We start from the raw sequence: 26,631 nt of genomic DNA, 5'->3' as shown, positions 1-26,631 counted from the left end.
TGGTCTCCTTATCCAGGTGGTCTCCTTATCCAGGTGGTCTCCTTATCCAGGTGGTCTCCTTATCCAGGTGGTCTCCTTATCCAGGTGGTCTCCTTATCCAGGTGGTCTCCTTATCCAGGTGGTCTCCTTATCCAGGTGGTCACTCTTACCAGGTGGTATCCTTATCCAGGTGGTCACTCTTACCAGGTGGTCTCCTTATCCAGGTGGTCTCCTTATCCAGGTGGTCTCCTTGTCCAGGTGGTCGCCTTATCCAGGTGGTCTCCTTATTCAGGTGGTCGCCTTATCCAGGTGGTCTCCTTATCCAGGTGGTCTCCTTATCCAGGGTCGTTTGACAGTAAATAACATCCCTTGGTGCTGGTCACTTCAGTGATCTTCTAGAACAGGTGCTCGCCTTTTCCGAGTGGTCGCCTTGACAGTTTTCACTGTACTTGTTGCAGAGCACTGGTGGGGATCCGTGTAAGCCCAAGACCTGTTGTTGTTGTTGTTGTTGTATTCTTTTATTTCAATTCGCTCAGGGCACAGGCAATACTGCCTTCTCACCGAAGAAAGGAAGGATTCTCCGATTCCTACCAAAAACGAGACCTAATGACAGCTGGTCCGAATACCTGACATCACGCTATCCTTGAAACGGATTTCAATATCACAAAGCTACAGCAAGCAGCCAGCTTAGTATGCCAAGCTGTCATCTAGTACAACCAGTGTCCGGACCCCATTGGCTAATATTGCTAAGGCTGGTCAGTTGGGATTTATACATGCAAGATACACCTGTCAATGTGCAGGGGGACTAGCTCACATGGTAGAGCGCTCGCTTAGCATGCGAGAGGTACCGGGATCGATACCCGGGTTCTCCAGGCAAACCTTTTTCCATTCTTTTTTGAACATACGTGGACCACATGACAATCTCCGAAGTGGAACAAAACCTCGATTCCAAGACTGCCCCCCCCCCCCAAGTATACATCTATATACCCCAGCAATGGTGATTGGTGACAAATTGAACTAACCGTGAGATTTCAGTCTCCGTTTGCTGCTTGGCTTCCAGGAGCATGCGACACTGTTCCCTGATGTACTGGGATGTCACCGCTCTCCTCTCTTCACGAGCCAGACCCCCCAAAAGCATATAAACACGCAAGCATAATTGTGTTAGGTGTAATCACACTCAACTGAGTGCATGTTTGGCGCCCTGGACTTACACAGCCCTTGACGCCCTGGAGACATACGCAAATGCAGTGATGTATTTGGAACTCCGGGTTGATGTTACAGAGCACCAGCTTTGTACTTTGGATCGGATTTCTCTTAGTGCACCTGTACATGCGGCGCCACTGGTACGGCTGATGAGGCCATGGCCGTATCAGTTTCTACTGATTCCAGTGTTCATGACATCCGTGTCAGAAATTAACGTAGATTGATGAGTTACTCAACTGTCTCACGGTTGGGACTCAAATCACAATAATCATAGAGAGCCATGCCAAAAATACCCTCCCCCTCTCTCACCCTGGCCAGTCTCGTGTCCGCGTGCCTTGACGTTGGGATCAGTAGGAGAAGAGGTGTCTCCTAAAGAACCACTCGCCTCCCTCTCTCTGTCCTGGCCATGCCGGTTGGTAACCGAACTCATCACACCAGAGCTGCTGCTTGTGGCACTGTCTTCAGGCACACTTGCTTCATCCGGATGCCGTTTTTCCTCAGCGTCACCTGCCTGCTCAGCCACCATGTTCTCTGGTTTCCCCTCCATACCGGCATCCGCAGTTTCCTTCGCCGCTTGCCTCTCTTTCTCCTCTCTCTCCGTGGTCTCCACATCCACAAGCACCGCATCAAGCTGTGGAACACATCGGTGTGAAGCAGAGCAGAAACAATTCTTGGCTACCCTACTCACTATACCCTGCAATGGCCAGTGACCTCATGTACAAGGTCCGCAGCACTCCGGCGTACCCGGTCCGACCGGACCTTATTTAAAAAAATGACCCACCCAATTTGTGCAAATGGTTTTTTCGTCAATGATGCCCATTTCCGGTCCAGTATCCATCCCATTCGGCCCGACCACCTGAAGTGCTAGTGCTATGGCCCCGAATTGTAGCTATTAGACTCGACTATTAAACTGGTACTGCAGTGTAAATATTCCATGTCTGGGGGTTTAGCTCAGTGGTAGAGCGCTCGCTTTGCATGTGAGAGGCCATGGGTTCGAACCCCATATCCTCCAGTACTTTTTTACATTTACTTTATTTTTAGGAAAAAACTTTTTTGCTAGCCGAAGAGCAAAACAAATGTCCTCCCCGGCCGGGAATCGAACCCGGGTCTTCCGCGTGACAGGCGGAGATACTTACCACTATACTACCGAGGATTGACTGACAGGGTGGCTTCAATTTTGTTAACCCTTTGTCCTTTTGCCCTAAATGTATGTGAGGGGTACCTGCTTCAACAAATCCCCTCACCATTCCCAAGCAGCTGATATTTTGTATGTACACTTTATGTTTTCCTGAAAGCTTATGATAATTGTGGACTAAAAATGCAGTTTGGGTTGAATTCCTCAGATAGGCGTGGCTAAACAAGAGTATCAAAAATGATTTTTTGGCAAAAATCGGCAAAATTCAAAGTTCAGGTTCTTTACTATGTATAATAATGTGCAATTTGTACAAGTATGACCTGGAGTAGCACCCCTTGCATGTTGGGCAAACACGAAGCATTAGCGAGAGGAGCGCCAGTGGCGACATGCTCGACATTGCGGCCCCGTGCGGCTACTCTCCTCGCTCTGCGCGGCTGTCGACCATGAGTTTGACGGCGCGCAGGTGACGGAGATCTGGACCTCTCTGGGATCGGACTACGCTCTTGCTCCACGTGCTGCGGCATTCTAGCTGACCCTGCTGCTCCACGACGGGCAAGACACGGCGGTGGTACACTCTCTTCACCACTCGAGTGCTGTTCTGCCGATCCTGCGCTCAAATCGGAGAGGTCGACATGTCCGACAGGTGGGTCGACATTTACGACATCATATTCCGCGTTGTCATCAAAATCAGAATCAACACCTTCAACTAAGGCTTCGTCCAGTTCGTTCTCTTCATCAGAGGACATAGGATTGTCGCTTGGGTCACTCCAGCTATCCTCAAACAAGAGCTTCATCTGCATCAAGCGACCTGCGTGCTGCCATGTCGGAAGTTACGGCGCGAGCAAACTTCGACTTTGATTTCTTGAAATTTTTCAAATGGCAACTAGCCCCAGCGACCTGTGTATCATCCTCTACATAGCATAGGCTGTGTGCACGTGAATTTTCATGTGGATCGGGTGATCCGCGTAGCTTCCAGGTCGCTTTGAACATGCGTGGGTTGAACCGTACACAGGTGTACGGTTCAAGTATGGGCGAAAGGACAAAGGGTTAACTCAAGTTAAGGTAACGGTGTCAGTTAATCCTCGGTACTTTATACACGGTACGGTGTATTGCGAAAGGCGGTATTCTGAAGGAAATGGATGGGCTGGGTATTATGTTATCGTACCTGGCCTTGGATACGGGCAATGTCTTTCATTACTGCATGTAGTCGGCTACAACTCTTCAGAACTCGCTGCTCCATCTTCATGCATGGGGAAGCAGTACATACACACACACGCAACCGCACGCACATGCACATGCACACACACACACACACACATGCGCACACAGAAAGAACATATCCAAAGGCAGAAGAGAACACATGGCTGTGATAGGTGTTCACCAGAAAGTCGTGGCATCTAGGAAGACGACACGGGCAGCCAGAACGTGAAACAGAGCGACCTTCGCACCCAGACTGCCCTTTCCAATCGCCCCTGGGGCAGGACCGATTTATACACTCTTGCATATGACATTGTTGCTCGGTCAAGGATGTGCTCACAATCACAATTTGCATAGACCACGCCTCACACAGAATCTCCAAATGCGGCGTTGAAAATGACATGACTTCGGATACTATAGCCTAGTTGCCATGACTTCCTGGTTCACGCTTTAAGTAGACTGTATGTATAATTCCATTGGACACTTCAGTCAGACAAGGTCTGCTATACCTGTTCATATCACACTAATACTGAAAGCGACAGTGTCACAGCATGGGAAACAGCTACAGGATCACAGGGAGTATTGTATTTTAAGTACAAAATTCCCTGTGATCCTCTAGTTGTACTGAGCTGATAAAGATCAGGTTTCCTTCTCTTCTACTCTCCATAAGCCGCTCTACTCTCACTCACAACCACACTCATACTGTACCGTAATTTCGCACATATAAGCCCACGGGCCTATATCCTGATATAAGCCCACCTCCTCCTTAGTCCATGGACTAATAAACCAACACAAATGCAACTCGCGTGTCAAGTAGAATTGTCACAATATGGACTCTTCCTACCATGGTACAGCAGCGTCAGGCGAAATAGCACGTCATAGTACATTCGAGATCAGCGGGAAGAAGATGACGACGTCCACTAATTTAGTATCTGTGCACACGAATCTGCTGTGTGTGTTACTCTGTGTGTCAGCTATGGCATCACCGCCTGTGGTTCCATGCCTAGCATGTACGTCTGAACCATCCTGCAAAGTTTGAATGACGTAGGTTGAGCGATCGCTCCGCGAAACATACTTTTTGAAATTCTCTTCATAGTATATCTTCCACCATTGAAATTTCGAATTTCTTCGAATTTTGTGCTGAGAGGGGTGGCTTGCAACCTCGATATGGCTTGTTCCAGGCATGCTTTGGAGCCATCACCTGTTGAAACAGTGGCTGGAAGCTGCCCTGCAACTGTTCCAACAGGAAATTAATCGATCCGAGAAAGCGCGAGTCCGCGAATCTCGGTTGAATATTGAGTATTTCAAGCCTTTTCACGACGAAGATGGAGTTCTTTTTGGAGATGGACGTCGCGGCAAAGGACATGGTGTCTGACTTCTGGCATCTGGTGAAGCCAGGGATCATTTGTCCAGTCAGGTCGGCAGCCTAACCGTCGGTAAGCTTGTGTTTGGATCCCGTTCTGCTCGATGTGGTAGATCACAAACAATTTGATATCGCACAAATTGATCTCAGCATCATGCGTACGGTATTTTATATTCAGAAAATCCCAAAGTGTCTCTGTGTGGGCGTCCTATGCCACGAGAAACTCCAATCAGGCTCCTATGTCCTCTGCCTTCATGATTGAATGTCCACTTCGTTTGAACAACGAACACAACAATCGAGGACGGCTTTGCAATGAAAAATACAGCTATACTGGAGCTGAAAAAAAGAAGAAAACAACGTGCTCAGGATGAGACTCGAGTACACGCATACTCTCCCAGCAGGTGAAACGCAAAATTTTGTGAAAAATGTGTGTCGCCGACTGACCAGTAATTTCGCCTGACGGGTCAGTGCTGTTTACCAGTAGAGTATGGTAGACCCACTATGGCCACGGACTTGTACTTTTTCGTGAACCTTCAAAATTCTAATATTGGCCCATGGGCTAAAAAACGAACATGTTTTACTGGATATTTTATCCCCAAACTGCATTATTTCACATATAAGCCCATGGGCTTATATGCGCGGAATTACGGTATGCACCACCAGACCATAACACCATGTGTTTGTCACACTAAATGCCCTGCTAGGCAAGGGTAGGGGTCGGGCATCATGCTGAATTTCGATCATCCATCAAGACTTTCTTAGGGTTCCCTATAAAAAAGGCGATGATGCCTGTTGAGAATTCCCTAGTAAATAAGAATATAAAAAAATCAAGACTCAGCAGTAGTAGTGTTGTAGTACGCTCTTTCTTATTAATTTTGTGTACGTCATGCGTATGTCACTATGCGTATGTCACTATGCGTATGTCACTATGCGTATGTCACTATGCGTATGTCACTATGCGTATGTCACTATGCGTATGTCACTATGCGTATGTCCCTATGCGTATGTCACTATGCGTATGTCACTATGCGTATGTCACTATGCGTATGTCCCTATGCGTATGTCACTATGCGTATGTCACTATGCGTATGTCACTATGCGTATGTCCCTATGCGTATGTCACTATGCGTATGTCACTATGCGGTGTGGTGCTGGGGTAGTAGTACCTGTCGCTGCAAATGATGAGCAGTTCTCCGCAGGGCCTCATCTTGCTGCCGATAGAACGTCAGCTTCTTGCCAACAATGGTCTGCAATAGACAGCAAGCATATACATAGTATGACATGATGTACAGTGGCACTGACCTAGGCTGATTTGGAGCTATGGTGTGCATTGCCTCGAACCAGTTTTGTCTGGCCTAGGCTTTCCCTTCTCCTTTTCCCCAAGTATTGACTGATTTGCAGGATGGCTGGAATAACCTATCTAAAAGAAGCACTCGAACAATGGAAATCCCATTTCGCGGAATTTGTGGTGAGGCACAAGGGGTTCATGGATGCAGCTAATGGGACATTCAGCACTTGTGCCAACAGTCGCAAGATGTAAGCGATGCCTGCCACGGCCTTTCACCCCCCCCCCCCTCCCCCCATACACACACCATCACCATACACCACCATGAGTACGCCCGTCGCAAAAGAAGCCGCAAATCTGCAAATGCACTGGATTTGCACCCACAGATTTTCTTTTATAGCAACGATAGCGGACAAGATCTGAATGAGACAGATCAAGACTCACCTCCCCCCCACCCCCCCCCCCCCCCCCACACACACACACCATCACCACCACCACGGTTGGGCGCTGCTACATCTGCCGCTGGATTACTCCGGGTGGCAGTGGCCGTCTGAATGCCTCAGTGGTCGGTAACAGAACTTTCCTTTAACTTTATCAACACAAATCACAGGCATCAATAAGCATGTCCCAAACCTCCCTCAGCAATACAATCAGGTTGATAATACAGGTTATGCATGCATCATTCCAAAAAAAAAACAACCAAGAAGGAGCACTGTAACTTGTACCATAACCTTCCAGTGGTATTTAAAAACCTTTTTGCTGCGTTCTTAAAATCGGGCCAAATCCATCCCATAGCAGATACTCTGTGTGACTTTGACAGTAAGCACTTCCTCCAAGAACAGAGTATACAGGCTGAAGAGACTAGCAGTGCAATATGCGGGATAGCTACTTACATTGACCGTATCGCGAATCTGAGACACAGCTACATTGTCACCGTCCAACCAGGCCAGCTTGGGCAGGTGAAAGAGGATCTGAGTGGTGGCGTTGGGCTGCTCTGTGATGCCGCTGGAGGCATAGCGCTTGTCACGGATACGCAGCTGCCGTAGCTTGCCCAGCCGAGACAAGTTAGAGATCTCCTGTTTGCACAGAAAGAGGTCAGGCACGAGGTTGCATTGTTTTCAGGCTGAGAGGGGTGGGAGGTGTGGACATGTTATGTTATCTCTATGTTACCTCACCATAGGTACAGGCATCGCTGCCTTCTGGCTGTGGATATGAATGATGCCACAACTCATAGGCTATGATGAAATATAGAGGTTTGGAAAAGGTTTTGTACTACGCAAGGACTCAATCTGCGGACAGAATTGTTTCGTTCTTTGTGGACTCAATCTGCGGACAGAACTGCTTCGTCCTTTGTGGACTCATCAGCGCAGCACAGAGGAAATGAGGCCGAACCTGATAGCAATGAAAATTAAATTTTCCAAAGCCAGATTTAAACCAGGCCCGAACATACCAAGGACTTAAAGTTACTAGACAAGAACATTAGAGGACAGACTATCGTATTTTCCGGAGCATAAGCCGCACTTTGAACACTCAAATATTCACCAAAACAAGGGGGAGGGTGCGGCTTATACTCCGATGATCACATTAAAGGGGAAGTTAAGGCAAAAATTAAAATTTCACCAGTTGTAGTCTTCGGTGTGCTGAGTCGAATGGTCGTGGTCCGAGGAAGCTGAGACGCTCCCTTCCTACTTGAATCCCAATCGAACTCGCGGACTTCCACCGAAACTGGGTGACTGCGCCCTACTAGATGGGGATTTGTATGCAAAATGTCACTAAAAGCGCCATTTCGTTCTTATAAAAGCATGGATGACCGCGATTGGCCCATATGTTGTAGTCTTTTGGACGCTGAGTCGATTAGTTTTGGTCCGAAAAGGCTGCGATGCAGCGTTCCTCCTTTATTCCCAATCGAACATGGTTGAACATGCGGTCACGTGCTCCTGCGTACACCAGTCACCTGGTCACCGTGCCTGCAGGGTACAACTTACTAGCCTGTTTGACCTTTTTTGGGTGCAGTCCTGTCACTCGAGTTGAACTCGAGTTGAACCTTGGTGTGAAAGTTGTCGCCTGCTGGCGTGGTGACCAGGTGATTTGGGCACCCAGGAGCACGTGACCACTTGTTCAACCATGTTCGATTGGGAATAAAGGAGGAACGCTGCATCGCAGCCTTTTCGGACCAAAACCAGTCGACTCAGCGTCCAAAAGAGTACAACACATGGGCCAATCGCGGTCATCCGTGCTTTTATAAGAACGAAATGGCGCTTTTAGTGACATTTTGCATACAAATCCCCATCTAGTAGGGCGCAGTCACCCAGTTTCGGTGGAAGTCCGCGAGTTCGATTGGGATTCAAGTAGGAAGGGAGCGTCTCAGCTTCCTCGGACCACGACCATTCGACTCAGCACACCGAAGACTACAACTGGTGAAATTTTAATTTTTGCCTTAACTTCCCCTTTAACAATGATGAAAGGGGTAGATGCCCGTGTATTTCATGGCAAAAAATGGGAGGTATACTCCAGTGCGGCTCATACTCCGGAAAACACGGTACTGACAGTCTTACACATGCTACATCGCTATAGGAAGAAAGCGACATGACGATAAGTTGCAAACCGTGACTTGTGGGTAAGATAAGCCTGGTCAGCAGTGAAGCAAGTACTAGCATGGAATACATCGATATAAGGTACTCCAACAAACAATGCCCTGTAGTACCCTGAAACATTACATGAGCACGATCTGTTTCATATACAATGTTTGGTCGACGATGCTTCAGTACGGCGTCTTCAACAACAGACGGTGCATGCATTAGGATTTAGGGATTCATGCATGTAAATGTACTTGCCTGCAATGACATGATGGGATTGGCAGAAAGATTCAGAGATTCCAAGAGCATGTTGTTGTCTAGAGCCGTGCCTGGCAAGAAAGTACACAGTGCACGAAGTAAAACAATTCGGATGCAGCTCAACCACTCACTCTCCCCCTCACTCACACACACACACACACTCTCTCACCTCTTCCTTTCTTTTCCTCTTTTTCTCTGCCAGATTCAGCCAGTCTCCTGAGGATTGCTTTGGAGCATGAGACTCTCAGCTGAGATTTATTTTTGTTCCACCGGAATTTTGCTTGTTAGATCAATACTCACACAATATCGTATTTTCGGGAGTGTTAGCCGCACCGGGATCTAAGCTGCAACCCCCGGTCTGGGCACAAATTTCGTATTTTTGTTGACATTCGACCGGTGTAAAAGCCGCAAGCCAGACCTTGAATTATTTGACAACCCAACTTTAAAATGGGTAGCGGACTAGCGGTACATACAAGATGTTACCAATAGTTTAAAAAAGTGGAGAAGCTTGACTGAAGTTCTAGAAAAGTTGCCTAGTTTGTCCTTCACTCAGAACTGACAACATTTAAAAAGAAGCTTCGCACTACTACAATGATGGACTGCAGAATACAAAAAGTAGCTGAATGACACCATACATGCATTCTATGCTTGGAGTGCTGCAGCGCTGGTCAATTCACATCCGGAGTCTAAGCTGCAGGGGTGATATTTTGAGATCCTTTCTTTTAAAGTGCGGCCAACACCCCGGAAAATACAATATTACATGTCTATCGGCCACTGACAGCTTTGCAAAGAACATAGGAATAGTGTGGCTTGGTCCAGAGATTTGAAGAGACCCACACTTACATGTTGTATGTGTAGAAAAGATCTCACCCACCTATTTGTGTTAGGTTGTTTGCCGCTATATTCAACTCCACCAGGTTGACAAGACTTTCCAGATTCTGCAAGCCACATGGAAAGAGCAACAGGAAACATCACCTAGAACGTATCCAGTGAAAGCGGGGCATGCAACACCACATTCCAATCAAACATGTACTTCCTCTGCGCTGCCGCAATGTGCGCTTATCTTCACCACAGTGTTTTGTGTCATTTTTCCTTTTAAAAAAACGGGCCACATTCCCTTTGCTGACAGGATCGGTATATGCTTGACAGACACGATCGACCTATGAAGAGTACTCTGAAGGCTCTTCTACTCTCGCATGCCGTACGAGCAATCACAAACTGGCAGTGGACACAGCATCAAATAGATTCCAAACAACACCACGTTGTCACAGCACAATGACCAGCACTGCACTTGTCACGATCCAGCCTCTCCATATTGCTGCACATGTCCAAACGGAACGAGAAATACGAGCTACATGTACATTATCCATATAAAAATCGCTCTGTGAGCGGTTCTGAAAAACCTTTACTGGTACTGCCCCATCGTGAAAGTAAGAAATTAGAACTGGAGCATTGTCCCCCCAAATGCGAACAGATCCACCTAAATCGCGAATGACGGGACCCGAACGCACCAGTAGCACGAGGTCGGGAGGGCATATGATCACAGCAATTATCATAGAGTAACACCACCACTACTATAGTGCAGTACATTGCACATTGTATCAGTGGCAGTGTATTGCTAGTACACGTGCAATTATCGACGACCATGGCCTATGGTCTGGACCAACGTCCCCATCTGCATCCACAGCTAGGAACCTCGTGCTACTGGTGCGTTCGGGTCCCGTCATTCGCGATTTAGGTGGATCTGTTCGCATTTGGGGGGACAATGCTCCAGTTCTAATTTCTTACTTTTACGATGGGGCAGTACCAGTAAAGGTTTTTCAGAACCGCTCACAGAGCGATTTTTATATGGATAATTTCAGTTCTTTTTCCGTTCCCTCCCCACCCCAACCCCGAAGGTGAACATGATGAGCACGTGCGCGATGTACTGTATGTAGCCATGAGACTGCAATAACACACTGATACATACCAGCCCTCCCCACCTCGCTACCCCGCACACAGATACACAAACACGCGGGTGCACACGACACACGCATGTGGCCACGCACACATACGCACATGCACACGACACAAACAGGAAATTCTTCATGTATAATGCCATGCAAAGCAGTGGCCACCGTACTTCAGGAAGTCAGATGTGAAACAAAATAATTCAACTACAGTCAACTTCGATAATAACGACTGCGGATATAATGGCAATTCGCGAATAACGACAGAATTTCCATGCCCAGAGCAAAGTCCCATCCAACTGTAATACAATCATATAATGGGACTTCGGGTATAACGACACTTCGCGAATAAGGACACTTTTCTGATGCCCGGCCGAGTATCGTTATACGTGAAGTTGACTGTACAATGTGTAGACAAGCTGACGGCCAAAGCACAACATAGCAAACATGACATTTGCTCAAGGATTGCAGTTTGCAGACCACGCCATGGAAGCAGCGAATACAGCATGTAATATCATACAAAGTGACAAGCAAGGAAGTGGCCACCATACACCAGAACCTTGCAGAAAGTCACATATCCAACAGATAGAGAAGTGAACAGCAATCTGGTACAGCCCACACCAGACAAAGCTGACCTAATACTCGTCCCAGGATCGTAAGTGGCAGATCCTTTTCAATGCATAACATGCAGGTGTACGTTACACGCATGGACAAAATCTGGCCGTGTCGCCAGCACACAATGTCATCACAAGTATACCCCACAAGTTACACACATGCACAGTAGAAGCACAATGAAAGCAATGGAAAAGTACGATGTGGTTGCTGAAGCATCTTCACACTTCAAATTCAGACTTCAATGTGGTCGTCACAGGACGATATACCTGCAAGATACAAGTGATGCAGAAAGAAAGCAGAAGGTCATGAGGTAGGCTATGAGACACCACAAACGGGTCACCTACATGTATGTTCAGGGCTAGTGCACTCACATGCAGAATTATCATATTCGAGCATTTCCCAAACTGAGAAGTGCAATGAAATCCACTTGCATGCAGAGGAGCAATTTTGCAGTGTGATGCGTAATTTGACACGATCTGCGATGCTGCGTGCGATGCAAACTCGCGCAAAATATCATTCACGGAATGACTGCAAGAGGTCAGTGATGCAACAACGCCCTGCTGACATGTGTCTCAAAGCTCAACAAGAACCTGCGTTTGTCACCATGGCACTCGCATAGCCGGTACAACTGGTACAAATGTGCAAGCAATTCATGAGTCTTTCGTCTCGCCTCCTCAGATAACCACTGCAAGGCTGCGACGACAACCTTCGGCCTGACAAGGTGCTTCCAGACAATCTTCGCAAGATTTTTAGACAAGGTGCTTCCAGACAATCTTCGCACTGCACTGGTTGGTACACAGTTCGCTATGATGTTTGTATTGTCAGTACACAAGTCATGCATGAGATGCGGGTTGTCGTCAATTGGCAATGGAAGGTGGAGTATTTTGTTCGTGGCACCTCACTCGCTATGAATGCGGTCGACTGCCATGCTTTGTGTCTAGCTTGTAACATGTGACCAACGCATATGGCCGATTGGTTTGCAGGCCTGCCTGCGAATCATGAGGTCCCGAGTTCGAGACCCGCGCTGGTAGCAGGGAGCGTGTAAAGACTTTTTACGTGAGTAAAGACTTTTTATGCGTGGTGAACTGCGCCGACACCCACGGTCAACTGGGTACTCACAGCTCGGAGTGAGGGTAACAAGGATGCAGTTTACAGGGTTATGGGCCGTTACACGCCCGATTGGTTGAGAGACTCACCTACTCTCCCCTGACTCACTTGTGAGGTCTGCATTCGCCACTCAGGTGTGCAAGGCATAGGCATAGTGGTGGCCTGCGGAAGCGAAGGCTAGTTTGTGTGTTTCTGAACATTCAAGCGATGCCAACGCGAATCCCGCGAATTATTATTATTATTGTAACATGTCTGGAAGGGTTCCACTTTTTGAATGAGTAATTTTTCGAATGAATTTAGTCGCGACAAGCACTGGGGTACAGGGTGAAGGTGCAAGTCATTGAGAACGCAAGATGGCGGCATGCTCTCTTTCTTCACGTACAGTTTGCAAACCCTACAAATGAACATGGCGTCTGTAGCGTGCGACTGTACACCATTTTACTATTGGCAAGATATACACACACACCTTAAACGTAACGAACTACAAGAATAGAGTGAGTACAATGCGCTGTCGACCTGATAACGTGTTGGAAGATAGCAGGTATACCGTCCCACCGTAGGTCTACCCTTCATCATTCCTCATTCACCATCGCGCGATATCATGGCACACACTGGCAACATATCAAGGGATGCCTTACCATCGCCTATAGGGGACGTCTTCGCAGCAATGTTTTTCGTCCTGCGCATACAGTCCGCCGACGCGACAGAGTTTACGGGCCCGTTCCAGTTGTAGAAGACATTCGATTCATCGGGCCAGTGCAGCAACAGGGCCGTGGGCACACAGGGGCAGAGGAAAGACATTGTGAGTGGACAAGAAATATGCAGTGGCAAGTGCCATGAATGTCAAGTTCTCATTTCTAATTGAGCTATTACTTACAGTCCTGCCATTGCTCGCTCGTCATGATTCCTCCTCGTTCGTCTGTGTCCACTTCTGCCGTTCTCCTCCCCGTCACAGCGTCAGGTCAGTGCATTCTCAATGGCACTTTTCGTCGACGGGGTACGATGCCTCCAAAGGCCTAGAGCGGACGTCTTTGCAACAATATTTTTCGTCGGCGGACGGGACAGCGTTTACGGGGCCGTTCCAGTTGCAGAAGACATTCATCAATGGCACTTTGCGGTACGGGGGTACCGGAAGGAGTTCGCACCATGTCTCCAAAGGCCTAGAACGGACGTCTCTGCAGCAATATTTTTCGTCCTGCGCATTCAGCCCGCCGACGCGACAGCGTTTACGGGGTCGTTCCACTTGCAAAAGACATTCATCGATCATCAATGGCACTTTGCGGTACGGGGGTGCCGGAAGGAGTTCCCACGATGTCTCCAAAGGCCTAGAGCGGACGTCTTTGCAGCAATTCTTTTTGCCCTGCGCATTCAGTCCGCCTACGCGACAGCGTTTCCGGGGCGTTCCAGGTGCAGAAGACATTCATCAATGGCACTTTGCGGTACGGGGTACGGAAAGGGGCGTCCTCGTTCCACTTCGTCGACTTCTGCAATTCTCCTTCCCGTCAGGGGTACCGAAAGGGGCCTCCTCGTTCGTCTTCGTCGACTTCTGCATTGCACATTACGGGGTACGGAAAGGGGCGTCCTCGTTCCACTTCGTCGACTTCTGCAATTCTCCTTCCCGTCAGGGGTACCGAAAGGGGCCTCCTCGTTCGTCTTCGTCGACTTCTGCATTGCACATTGGCACAAAGCAGACCGCTGACGGGGTCACGTGTCAACAAAGTGTCGACAACGTGTCGACCACGTGTATAGCGGTACACTCAGCGGTACACTAATTCTCGTGCCATTCTCGTGTCACAAAACTGGAACATCGAGTACCAGTATGGAAAGGCTTCAGACAGGAAGCCTTTCCAATGTGCAAGGCCGCCCCACTTTTTCGGCCGTTTTTTTTTTTTTTTTTTTTGTAGCACATTACAACAAAGCACAATGATCGCAGCTTAGCGCAAACGTGACAAATCCTTGTCCCCGATCGTGGTTTGTTGCAGAAAAAGTCTTTCATTGCAGTTACACTGAAATGGCACCAAATGCCTGGAAATGCTTGCAATTGGCTTCAATTTTTGAATTTTTTTCCCGGGGGAGGGTAATGTTTGTCCCCGATCGTAGCGTCTTCTTCGTTTGTTGCAGAATCAAAAAGACTTTCATTGTAGTTACCGTCCACTGAAATGGCACCAAATACCCGGAAATGCTTGCAATTGGCTTCAATTTTTGAAATTTTTTCCCGGGGGACAACCCCCGGACCCCCCCCCCCCCTTTCATGGCCGCCTCACCTCCAAAGTCGCTGCGACGGGCCTGATGTGCTAGTACTTCGAAGTACAAGAGCTTGAACAACTTTGGGTGGAGAAGAAGGAGAACATCAGGCGCAGGAGCTGGGAACCAAAAATCATTCCGAGTTGACATGCTGGCAGTGTATTACAGCGCCGGCTTCACGGATAGCAGCTAGTGCGTACAGGACCATCGCGCAGTGCAACGGAGCGTACAGGATTTCCATGCACGAGCCCACAAGTCAGGCATGCGTGCACGGAAACTTAAATAATTTCAGCAATAACAATGCACAAGAGTACTCACTTCCAACTGACATATTGAGTTGCTTGCCAACCACAGGACTTCCAGGTGCCGTAGCTTATCCAGGCCTTCTATTTTCTTGATCAGGTTTGCGTAGAGGTACAACTTTCGCAGGTTGACAAGAGTGTCCAGTTTTTGAATTTTCTGAACAGAAACGCACATCAAGGGGGCAAGCCATTGTGGATGTTTGTCGATTTGCACACAGTGAGGTGGCTGCGAAATCCTGCATCACTGTCTGTACTCAGTTTCAACGTATTGAGATGTGACAAACTCATGTGGGCACAGGTATAGTCACTGAATTACCTATGTCACAACTTGAGCTGCACCTGATATTGGCGGAAAACTTAAGCATTATTGTAGTATTTCAGATAGCAACCAACAATAACAACTACAACAGCATGTGCCATCATCCGCTACTGACAACAAAAGCAGCAATGCGCCGGGACAAGGGTGATGACAGCAATCGCTTTGAGTCACCTATCCACACTAGCATTGGGTAAACTCTTAAAAAGTCTGAGTCCTAATTCTGTTGATACCATCTTCACCGGCTTAGTCTGTCCATTCACAATGCAGTGAAGGTCCTTGCTCAAACCCGGTGAGACCATGCATATGGTCCCACCAGGTCTGAGCACGCACCCATACTGCGTTTAAGCCCTAGCCTGCCGGCTGCACTTCACGGACTGAGACCAGACTGCCTTTGCCATTGCTAGCGTTTGTCACGACCACAGTCATTATGCTGGATTGGCAGCAAACAAGTTACTTACCATGACCTTGCACTCTGCTATCCACAACTCCTCCAGTTCAGTGCACTCGCTAAGACCATCGATGATGTCGACAGTCTGATTCACCTGCAGAAATACAAATAATCATCGGATGGCCACACACAGACTACTGGCTCACAACCAGAGTTCAAATTAGCACAGCTTCACATCTAGAGTATAACCCCATGAAATTCCTTCGAAGTATGAATGCAAGCAACAGCACATGTTCTCATAACCGTTTACACCAGAGCAATGAACCAAGGCTTCTGAAAACTGTTGTTACGCTGAATTATTCGCTCAGGCCGCAATAACTAGACAACAGGAAATAATCAAGTGCCAGCAAATTGCATGCAGGTATGTTACGGGCATAGAGTGAGAACTTGGGAAACTGCCAGCCTTGAAACTAAAAGTGATGTTCATTAAGTACTACAGTTGCGCTGAGTGAAATCAGATCCAAGGTACAAAGTTGGCGTCCTGGATCAGTTCCCAAAACATCGCTGTGCTTGTACATGTGCACGTCCAGCAGCATCCGCGGCACCACATCCAGGGTGTCAAGGGTCACACAAATCCAGAGCACCACTGGAAATCTGCACCGGTTGGGTTGGATTTCACACAGCACAGCTGCAGTGGGACTGGATCATGATATGCATGTACGCACTAGTACACCAGTATGCAACTGTGGTGCGAGAAGGTGATGTCACCGTCAAATTGCCGGTGGTGGTAGGTGGCACCTTTCTTGTTCATGGCTGGCACCTTAGTGGGCTATGAAGTACTGAGACTGCTAGAGTTGATACATGATGCCATGCACCAATACTTGCACTGCTGAACTTCACACAGAGGGTTGATACCTGATGCTATGCACCAATACTTGCACTCGGCTGAACTTCACCGGCACAGAGGGTTGATACCTGATGCACTACTTGCAATACTTGCACTCGGATGAACTTCACACAGAGAGTTGATACCTGATGCCATGCACCAATACTTGCACTGCTGAACTTCACACTTTATCTATTCTACCTAGTGCCCATCTCGCACTGCTGTTACAGCCAGGCCCTTTTAAAAAAGCCGCTGCGTTTCACTCATCTATTCCTTGACTTGGTCTGCCTTGGGCGGGACACAACAGGGGCATTGGATTGTATGGTATGGTGTGGCATGGCATGGTATATTGTACTTCGGTAACTCAACTGTACTGAGCATAACTGCATGACTCACCAGACGAAGCACACGCAGCCCCGTGAAGACATGCATGCTGGGCATCCGTGGTACTCCGAAGAAGAAGCACTCCAGGCTGTGAGCGGGCATGCAGCGTACTGCCACCACACTGACCGTTTCTTGCATCTGTTCACAGTACTCCAGGCCATTTACAACACACTGTATGGCAATCACACACACACACACACACACACACACACACACACGCACATGCACACACACAGATATTGTTGGCATTTGCAGGAAGTTGCCAAGGCGACTGAGGGTGGCTGCTGCGTGGAATGGACGTATAAAGGAGAGCGGGTATGCACGGGATCCTTTTCATTGTACACAAACCTTTTGAATGCAACGTCACAAGAACTATTACTTGTAAGTTGTAGGCATGACAAGAAAAGCAAGGGACAAGGTGGCACAGGACCCACTGAAAGAAACCATGCTCCTGACTATGTGTACAAGCGGAAACTGGCTGGTAGGGCCTCGGTGTGTGCGTCTGTCTGAACCTTTAGGACAGTGGCCCTAGTTCATAACCTCTGTATTCTTAAGTTAAGGGTAAGATTCCACACTTCCCTTCCCATGAATAACGAGGGATATTAAGCAGCTACCTAATGGTGGAAATATGATCCGTGAGCCCGAAAACTGCGCCAAGGCTCACGCGGCCCTTGGGATGGGCTTCTTCTGCACCGTGCATGATGTAATTGAAATGGAAATGCGGCGGCACTACTTTTGATTCTTGGATCAGATGTCTTTGGCCTTGACTGTAGTTTCTAGTTGTTGTTTTTGTTTTTGATTTTCATATCGGCCAGTATAGCTACTGTGCTTCGTCAGGAGCACTTGTTCCTTACAGCAGGTTCTCCGCCTTGAGCGTTGTAGCATACAGTCATGTACTCTCATTTCCTGAATTCACGGGCAAGGCTTATGATACTCATACTCATAGCACTTGGCAAAGAACTTCATGAGACGCACACCTTGATGGCGAACCCATGAAATACCCACGTATGTACATGTAGCATACATGCATAGTAAGAATGAATCGAAATCCTAGTATTTGCACCATGCGGCGGACTCACCAGTTCCTTGATGATACTGGCGTTGCTGGTCGACATCATCACGAAGGGTTGCTTTGCCACTGCTTCTCCATCCTTTGCCGTAACGTCCGTTGGTGTTGTGGACTCATCTGATTTCTGTGCGCTTGTCTTGCGTTGCTTGCGAGTGCGAGTGGCCATTTCAGCGATCGGACCTACCCTCTTGCTGCTAGTAGTAGTACCAGCAAAGTTGCTGTTGACGGGTGAGCGACTCTCACTGCTGGAAAGACATTCGCACCGCAAAGCTCTCTACATAGCGAATGGCCACTTTCATGTACTCCGCTCCTATCACTGATTAGTCCACGAACCATGTGCAGCCTACACTCGCCTAGGCTACAGCCGGGCAGAGTGTCTACCGATACTAGCAAACACAACGACTACTCTTTGTAACAAAAAATCTTCAGTATATTGTGGATGTAGTCTAAACAATCATGTACAATGATTGATATGTAACTATCTGTTACTTGTAAGGAAATGCTTCTCTTTCAAACCGTGTTGCATATTTTCCTGGAGCCGTGGAGGAGACTGCCAGAGAGAGAGCTAGAGCAAGTCACCAGGTCACCAACATCATTATTTTTGTAACAGCTACTGAATCATCTCAGCTTGTTACGTTAGGTACGCTGAAATCAAGCCAATGTAGGATTCAGGTAGACTATCAACAGGAGGTGTTGCGCTGGTGTTTATGCTGTCGAGAGACGATATGTGAATGGATTTTTGGTGTTTCTATCCTGCGCCTAGGGGCGCCTGCATCATCAAGTGTGACTAAACTGTAAACAAAAAAGAACACATCAATCAAGCAACAAAATAATTATGTTACTGTCAAGTGTCCTGTCGTACCTAGTAGTAGTACCTATCGCCTGATGATCGCGTCAACCATGGTCAACGACGTTTCGAAAAAGGGAAAAGCCGTGCCATGGTACATGTACAGCCACAGCCACTGCCTCTGCGCATGCAGCGCCCGGTGCACCGGTGGCCGGGGTCATGATTTTGTCACATTACCATGGTCACTGAACAAAAAATTCGCCATTGCTCTCCCTGCACAAAAATACCATGGTTACAGATCTGGCTGACACTGTGACAGTACGAGGTGAATAGCAATAATTATTATTTCTGGACATGAAAATAAAATAGAGGCCTGCATGCATGCAATGGCTGTGTGTTTTACATTTTTCATATCTTTTTGTATCTATTGTATGGCCTAATCCTTCATCTTTGCAAATATGTGACAATTGCTCATGCTGTGATCCCAGAGACTTTATAGCAGGATGTTTTCGACAGGCCAATTTGTTGGCCTAAATTTCACCAGTGTATGGAATTCTGGACATGAAAGTAAAATAGCGTCAATAGGCATCCTATACTGCACTATTTTTGTTATTTTTTCTATTGGTGGACTGCAATTGGCCTCTTCACACTTCCAGCCAACAGATCCAAGACTATACAGCGTCTGAAGTGGAGTGCACATGGGGGAAGCCAACGATTCGTCCATTACTTCTTATTTTACTCAAAATTCAAAATTCTCATGCGACATAGTACCACAAAACTCGTTGAAATGCCTCCCAAGAAAAGGCTATCAACAAGGCACCGACACGAGGAGAAACTACAACAGCCCAGCTGTCAACTACAACAAGAAAAAACTTCACCAACCTGACTGACTTGACTCTACACGCGATGAAAAATTATTTTACTCGAAATGTCCAGAAATGTACAATGTCCAGAAATAGCAATTCACCTCGTACTGACAGTAACTAACTTCGTAAGTACATGTACGACCAAGACTAGTCTACAGAATGAGGGAAGAAGACTCAAAGCTTGAAATAATGAAACTGGCAGTATGTAGCGCATAATGACACTACTCCCAGGTACAATGCATTGGTTGAAGACTCCACATACAGCTCTCTACCAGTACATGTATAATAGTCTGTAAAATGGCAGACAACACTCCAAAAACCCAAGTGCATTCAAGCCTCTGCTAGCCAGTATTGCAACTGCAACTGCACATTTATAATTTTGTAATCCTGATAGTCACAAAGGGTTCTAAGGCAGCCAGCACATGAACATGATGATCCCGTATGGACATACATGCCTCTACACACACACACACACACACACACACACACACACACACACACACACACACACACACACACACACACACACACACACACACACACACACACACAGAGCATGTAACACCAGAACCATCCGCTCACTGGTGATGAGTAAAATGAAATGCACTTGGACTTCCCCGACCTCAAGAGCACTTGTGCCCATTACCAAAACTCAGCAATATTAAATTAAGATGACACCCCAACGGAGAAGGTGTCATAAAAGACAGGAAAAGTAAAAAAGTGCATGTATTTCACTGAAGTAGTCTAGAACATGGCCCAATGCTACTGGCTCAACCTTCATTCATAATGCCCTGATGGCTAATTCAACCAAATACGAGCGCGCACCATATATGTACATGGAGAAGAAAGTATGATGGGTCGGACTAATGATCCATTTGCATCACGACGTAAACAGAATAATAGATTTGACCAATACAGTAGAACAATAAAATGATGCAAGAATGTGAGTTTGAAGAAAAGGCAGACTGAGATGAGATGAGATCAGAAGTGACAAACGAGAAGTGACGGAAACGTGAAGATAAGAGACTATGTGGCGATCATCTTGAGAACTGTTCACCGTGAGTCTCCAGGTCCCATTAGTACATGACTGCAATACAGCCGACATGCTGTTCGCGATGGAAGATAGCAGTCGTGTGAGGAATAGAATGTGACAGAAGCCAAGCTATAGGATTCGGCTCTAGACTTGCAACGGAACAAGTTCCGGTGCTGACTACGGCTTTCGGCCGTACGCGATGACGTACGTGAGAATGTTCTTCTTGTAGACGTACAGGATGAGCTCGTCCAGGACGCGGCACGCAACGTAGGTGGTGAACCAGCCGCGGATCTTGCTCAACTGCGCCAGGATTTCCGGCCGCACCGACTCCTCGTAGTAGCCAGGTATGGTGTACTCTCCAACGTCCTTGACCACCACGTCCACGAACCCTGCAGCTTCCATGCGCGTTTTGAAGTCCTCGCAGCCGTACCAGTTCTCCAGGGGAGCGTTCCACAGCTTGGCGCACAGGCGCGCAAACATGTTCTCGAACATACCGGTGGGACGCTTGGGCATAGCATAGTCGGCGAGTGACATCCATCCGCCGGGCTTCAGCACGCGGAGAGCCTCGCCGAAGAACTTTTCGCGTGTGGGGAAGTGAGCGCCACCCTCGACCGAGAAGACGTGAGAGAACTTGTTGTCCTCGAAGGGCAAGTCCACGGCGCTACCGTAGTGTGCGGTCACGCGGTCCTGCAAGTTGTTGTCCTGCATGCGCTTCTTGGCAATCAGGTGGTGGCTCAGCGTCAGGTCGATCATGTCGATGTGCGCTGGGCTGTACTTCTTCATGAAGAACACATCCTGAGCGCCCATGCCATTGGCCACGTCCAGTAGGGTGCTCTCCCCGTTCAGCTTCACCGGATCAGCAACCTGTGACAGTAGCTCGTGTCCCGCCTTGATGTAGTCCTTGTTACCATTCGTCCAAAAGCCGAAGTTCAACATGCCACCGTGGAAATCGTGCGTGCCCGTTAGGCCAGTCTCGTAGAAGCGCTCCACATAGAACTCGTGCTGGTCTTTGCTCCAGCGCGTTCCGCGATCGGCAAACTCGCTCTTGGTAGTTTTCTTGAATTCATCGCGCTTGCGACGCCTATGCTGTACGAAGTAGCCCAGCGCCGTGAGGGCTACTGCTATGCCTACGTACAGGTACATCGTGTTTGATGTTCCACAATATCTGAATGCCAACAGCTAGGACAGAAATAAAGAGAGAGAGAGGGAGAAGGAAAAGGAATTACTCCTAAAATTCCTACTGAACCTATATGCCTCGATCGGCTTTGCTATTATTTTTTGGAGCAACTGATTCCCGCCTCGTGCTCCATGATCCAGTGCTCATGCGCGGCCAGCGCTGGTGGGTGGTATCCACACACGCTTCGCTCAGTCTGGCTAGCACTAAAACTAGCATCTGCTTGGTTGGTTGCCTGTGCGAGCATTATCAGTGTCACAGGTCATATCAATGTTGCTGTCACGAAAATGCGATGGTACCATTCGCTTCCCAAGTCAAGTGGTCGTATCTGCGTGATCTGTGCAAAGGTCACGGGTAAAAAACCCGCCTTGGTAGGTAATCATGGTCCTTGCTAGCCGTGGCACGGCCCCGCAAGAACCCGCTAGCGCTGCAGAGAAGGGAGGCCGTGACTGCACAACACCGACTGACTCTGTGAGCAGTGAGCACTGAAGTGAAGGCAAGAATGACAAGCAAACTGGAAGAGCCACAGACTCAGTAGATGTATGTCTATGGCCTATGCCTATGCCTAGTATGGGTCAGTACAGACAGTAGCCTACAATCACATTCTGTGACTGACATTGTTCCTATTATTAATTTTATGATGGCACAACATGATCAAGCAGCATTCGAGACAGCTACAGTACAGTAGTTTATTAATAGTGAAAAAAAATGATGGACTCGGATACGGATGGGGAGCCAAGGATTAATATTAAATTTTATAGAAAATAAAAAGGAGCAAGGAACCGAACCCTCGGTCAGTGTTGTGCATTATGTTATCGCATGAGCTGATTGTTTAGTAACTAGTAACTGGTGGTGTTAGTGGACATTATAGCATCACCTGTAGTTCCTTGATCCTTTTTATTTTCTATAAGTTAAAATTTATGTTGGTAGTCTTACATCAATTAATGGTCTGTAGCACAATAAACGGTATGTTGTTGTAGCAGTGAGTTCATGCACCGGTAGAGACGCCGTTTGATAATGAAGTACATGTAGCATGCGTTGCCATATCCTACACACGGTAACAGTAACAATATGGCAGAACAGCCCGGGGGGGGGGGGGGGGGAGGCTGATATGTTTCATGCATGTTTGCAAGAGGATCCTGGGAGCAGCGATTCGAGCAATCATCCGCCATCAAGTTTCTATTTTTTTTCAACGAAATGCATTCTCTGCAAAGACAAGCAGCTACCAGTACCAACTCCATGGGAAATGGTGGAGTGGGTGGTAGATCTACATACCAAGCCCACTGGGCAGTCTGCCGACCATGACGATCTGGGCATCACTACTGGACACACATGTATGTACCAGCTTTGTACGGTTCTGCCAATTTCAATGCAGCTTTCGAGGAATCTGCCAATTACTGTAAAACGGGTAACTATTGCGACTTAAAAATGTTTGCGAATTTTGCGAGAGGCCCCGAATCGCAAACTTTGAACAACGCAAACTCGCGCCATGTAAAGTTCAATGCAAGGACTGACTCGACTGTGTAGAACGACTGTAGAACGACTCGCAAACATTAAACAGCGCATACCAGTCTCAATTTGTAAAGCGCAAACATTTATTGTCGCAAACGTTACCCGTCTTACAGTACGTCGTTGAGCACTATCCCGCAAGGGCCTACCTGGTGACCAGTAATGACTGTATTTTTTCAGACTTTCCCCTTTCCCGTTTCATTCCTTCACACTGATGGATATTACAATGTCATGTAGAATTACCTTATGGTCATCAACATGAAGCAGAGAGTTCCTTCTTGTTTTCAATGGTCCTGGATATGGGCCAGCAACCCAGTGCATGAATGGTGGTGGGTCTACAATGTACACGTAGCTCCTGATGCCCCAACACTGCACTAGTGCACTGCACGCATGCGCCAAAATGTTTCTTTGAAGGAAAAAATAGACTACTATGTAGCGTTAGCCAGCTTGGGGTTCCAATGAATGATATGACTGTAACATGTAGGCCGTGACCATGCACGGTTGTCTGGTTGGTTGAATGTCACTGTTTGTGTGTGTGGGGGGGGGGGGGGAGTGGTCAGTGCCCGAGTGCATGTCTGTTCATTGACGAGGGCACTTACTTGAATCCGTTACAGGCAAAAAAATTAATGATCTGGGGGGGGGGGGGGTATTCACCGATACATTGAACATCATTCTGGTACTTGCTACTCCCCCCCCCCCCCCCAACTGATTTCCACCGAACACTTACCAGTGTTACCACACTACTGTGCTGATCAATGCTTGGACTATTGGAGCAGAAGGAAGGGCTGATCAGTCACTCTCACACAACTCCCTCAACCCAGGGCCGAGTCGTACAAACTGAAGTACACTGTACAAACCTTTAGTTGGACTCCCTGCCCTCAACCTTATGAATGACTGTGACAAAGAAATTCCAGTGAATGCCGCAATCGTTCCCAACTTCCCATGGTATCTGTTGTTACCGGCAGTTTCATCAGTGTATTTTCACCATTTTTTTTATGCCAATACGATGTATTGGGGTAACAGGCGTTCTATCACGCTGATCATGGCTCTTCATAGTCCATACACCCAGTTCACCACTTGTGCATGGCGACTATAGCCTAGGACTTGGTATTCTCTATGTTCTTCTTGAGTATACCAAACACTCGTTTTTTATCTTGTTAATTTACCTGTTCCTGCTTTAGTTTTAGCATCTACAGAGTATATCAGAATGGTAAGAGTTAGAACGGTTTACAAGATACTTCAGTAGTTTCTTTCAGTCTTTCCTCTATCCGCCCGAGAAGGCCGTACTTGCGGGTAACATCTAAAAGCTCGTGAAGCTCCCCCCCCCCCCCGGGCTTTCCTTGCAAGCTTGTTATTATGGTTAGTCTAACTATTAAACTTCGATCTAGTAGTGTACGAAAATAGTGTTCGTATCGGATCATACAGTATTTTCACCAAGGCTATGGTTGCCTGTACAGTATTTTCACCAAGGCTATGGTTGCCTGTACAGTGTGACAAACTACTACATTGTACTACCGTACGTTGTTGGTTTGACAGCATGAAACAAGGTGGAGGATACCGTGTTCGGAAACAGTGACCTTACTACAACCATCCACGGTTGGTAGAGCCCGGTCCGCTGGGTCCATCTCTACCAATCGTGGATGGTTGTAGTAAGGTCACTGTTTCTGAACACGGTGTCCTGAGGACCTCCACCTTGTCAGTTCATGCTGTCAAACCAACAACCTGTGTGAACTAAAACAAGGTCAGTTATCTAATAATTATTGTACTACTACCACAGTAGTTGTTGGTTTGCTCTTATCACACAGGGTCACAGGGTCTGCAGGTCAGATAACAGAATGTATCATGTAGATGCCGGTGTGCATTGGACATACATGTATATGTGTGTGTGTCATGTACCCTGGGTCTGCTAAACTCCCTGGGTCTTATCTGCCCCAGGATTTGCTCCCTCCCTGGATTCGCAGTAGTACTAGGTCTGGAAGTAACAGTTGCAGTCTGTTTACAGCAGACATGGCGGTAGCTACGTAGGTGGCCTTGACTAAAGGCGATAAAGTCACCACAATACAAACAACTACTAACACAGTATGATTAATTTTTATTTTGGGTGTTGACTGTTCACCAGTCATGCTACTGTACCACATACAGTGTTGTTCATGCAGAAATGCTACAACTAGAGGCTGAGACTAGATCTACATACATATTGTTAGATTGACAGCATGAAACAAGGTGGGGGGTTATATATATAATAATATCTACATACCTGTACATGTACATGTAGACGGTTGTCTAAAGTCCCTAGGCTGCTTACAGTACATGTACATAGTCATGGCAGTTTCTTCGTACGTTTGCACACGGTTGGTGGAAAACTGCCCAGGGCACATATCCCCACGTTTTTTTTGGCAAAGCTTGCTGCTCAGAATTTCTCACCACTTGCTCAGTAACTGTGACCGTGATAAAGTGATAACGCTATTATCGTTTTCAGTTTGCCTAATAACTTGATTTGAAGAATGAAGTGCATCATACAGGTAATTCATATGCTTTAAAAAAAGAACCTATCAAGTACTGATCAAGACACACATGCCGGGGCGGGGACGGGACACTGTGTGCATCACAAATTCACACTTGATACATTTTTTCTACGAACTACTACTACTACACTGTAGTAACTTGCCCTCTCTGCAACCACACAGGTCACTGATTCCTGAAGATGGGCCCTGCCCGAAAATTCGGATAAAATAATAATATTATTTTATCCGAATTTTCGGGCAGGGCTAAACCGAAGAATAAATATATTATATTTATTCTTCGGTTTAGCCCAGACTGTACTGGCCAGAGACGGTTTGGAGAGTGTTGTGAAGATGTATGGGTATATCCTCACTGACTCACGGCTAATAATAAGTAATAACAAGAGTACATAACCGTTTACAGTCAACTTCGCTAATAACGACTGCGGATATAACGACAATTCGCGAATAACGACAGCATTTCCATGCCCAGAGCACAGTC

The 26,631-nt window shown here is 47.3% G+C and overlaps 2 protein-coding genes and 3 non-coding genes across 5 annotated transcripts in view; 2 read left to right on the top strand and 3 right to left on the bottom strand.

Annotated features, from left to right (window-relative positions):
* LOC135814161 (leucine-rich repeat-containing protein 9-like) overlaps positions 1-18,900 on the bottom strand; it is an 86,481-nt gene extending 67,581 nt beyond the window's left edge. Inside the window, exons 1-11 of the mRNA XM_065327238.1 lie at positions 18,270-18,900; positions 17,203-17,361; positions 15,991-16,074; positions 15,230-15,370; positions 9,871-9,934; positions 8,997-9,067; positions 7,056-7,238; positions 6,044-6,124; positions 3,483-3,557; positions 1,492-1,813; positions 1,002-1,089 (exon numbers count right to left, since the gene is read on the bottom strand). Of these exons, the coding sequence (XP_065183310.1) occupies positions 1,002-1,089; positions 1,492-1,813; positions 3,483-3,557; positions 6,044-6,124; positions 7,056-7,238; positions 8,997-9,067; positions 9,871-9,934; positions 15,230-15,370; positions 15,991-16,074; positions 17,203-17,361; positions 18,270-18,425 (1,424 nt within the window). The 5' untranslated portion in view covers positions 18,426-18,900. The remainder of the gene's footprint in view (positions 1-1,001; positions 1,090-1,491; positions 1,814-3,482; positions 3,558-6,043; positions 6,125-7,055; positions 7,239-8,996; positions 9,068-9,870; positions 9,935-15,229; positions 15,371-15,990; positions 16,075-17,202; positions 17,362-18,269) is intronic.
* Trnaa-agc (transfer RNA alanine (anticodon AGC)) lies at positions 779-851 on the top strand. Its single transcript has one exon. It is a non-coding gene; the product is annotated as a tRNA-Ala (tRNA).
* Trnaa-ugc (transfer RNA alanine (anticodon UGC)) lies at positions 2,123-2,194 on the top strand. The gene has a single exon. It is a non-coding gene; the product is annotated as a tRNA-Ala (tRNA).
* On the bottom strand, positions 2,264-2,335 carry Trnad-guc (transfer RNA aspartic acid (anticodon GUC)). Its single transcript has one exon. It is a non-coding gene; the product is annotated as a tRNA-Asp (tRNA).
* A 1,600-nt stretch (positions 18,901-20,500) lies between the features above and the next one.
* On the bottom strand, positions 20,501-22,298 carry LOC135814160 (erythromycin 3''-O-methyltransferase-like). The gene has a single exon (XM_065327237.1). It carries the CDS (start codon positions 22,086-22,088, stop codon positions 21,123-21,125), a length of 966 nt encoding a protein of 321 aa, XP_065183309.1. The 5' UTR covers positions 22,089-22,298; the 3' UTR covers positions 20,501-21,122.
* Between the last annotated feature and the right edge of the window lie 4,333 nt (positions 22,299-26,631).

This window comes from Sycon ciliatum, chromosome 4 (genome assembly GCF_964019385.1).
Source record: "Sycon ciliatum chromosome 4, ocSycCili1.1, whole genome shotgun sequence".
NCBI classification, from domain to species: Eukaryota; Metazoa; Porifera; class Calcarea; order Leucosolenida; family Sycettidae; genus Sycon; species Sycon ciliatum.
This window is presented reverse-complemented; position numbering and strand designations above follow the sequence as displayed.

What these genes read in the sequence shown, in the direction of transcription:
- LOC135814160 (XM_065327237.1), bottom strand. Translation starts at nt 22,088, where the DNA reads ATGTACCTGTACGTAGGCATAGCAGTAGCCCTCACGGCGCTGGGCTAC.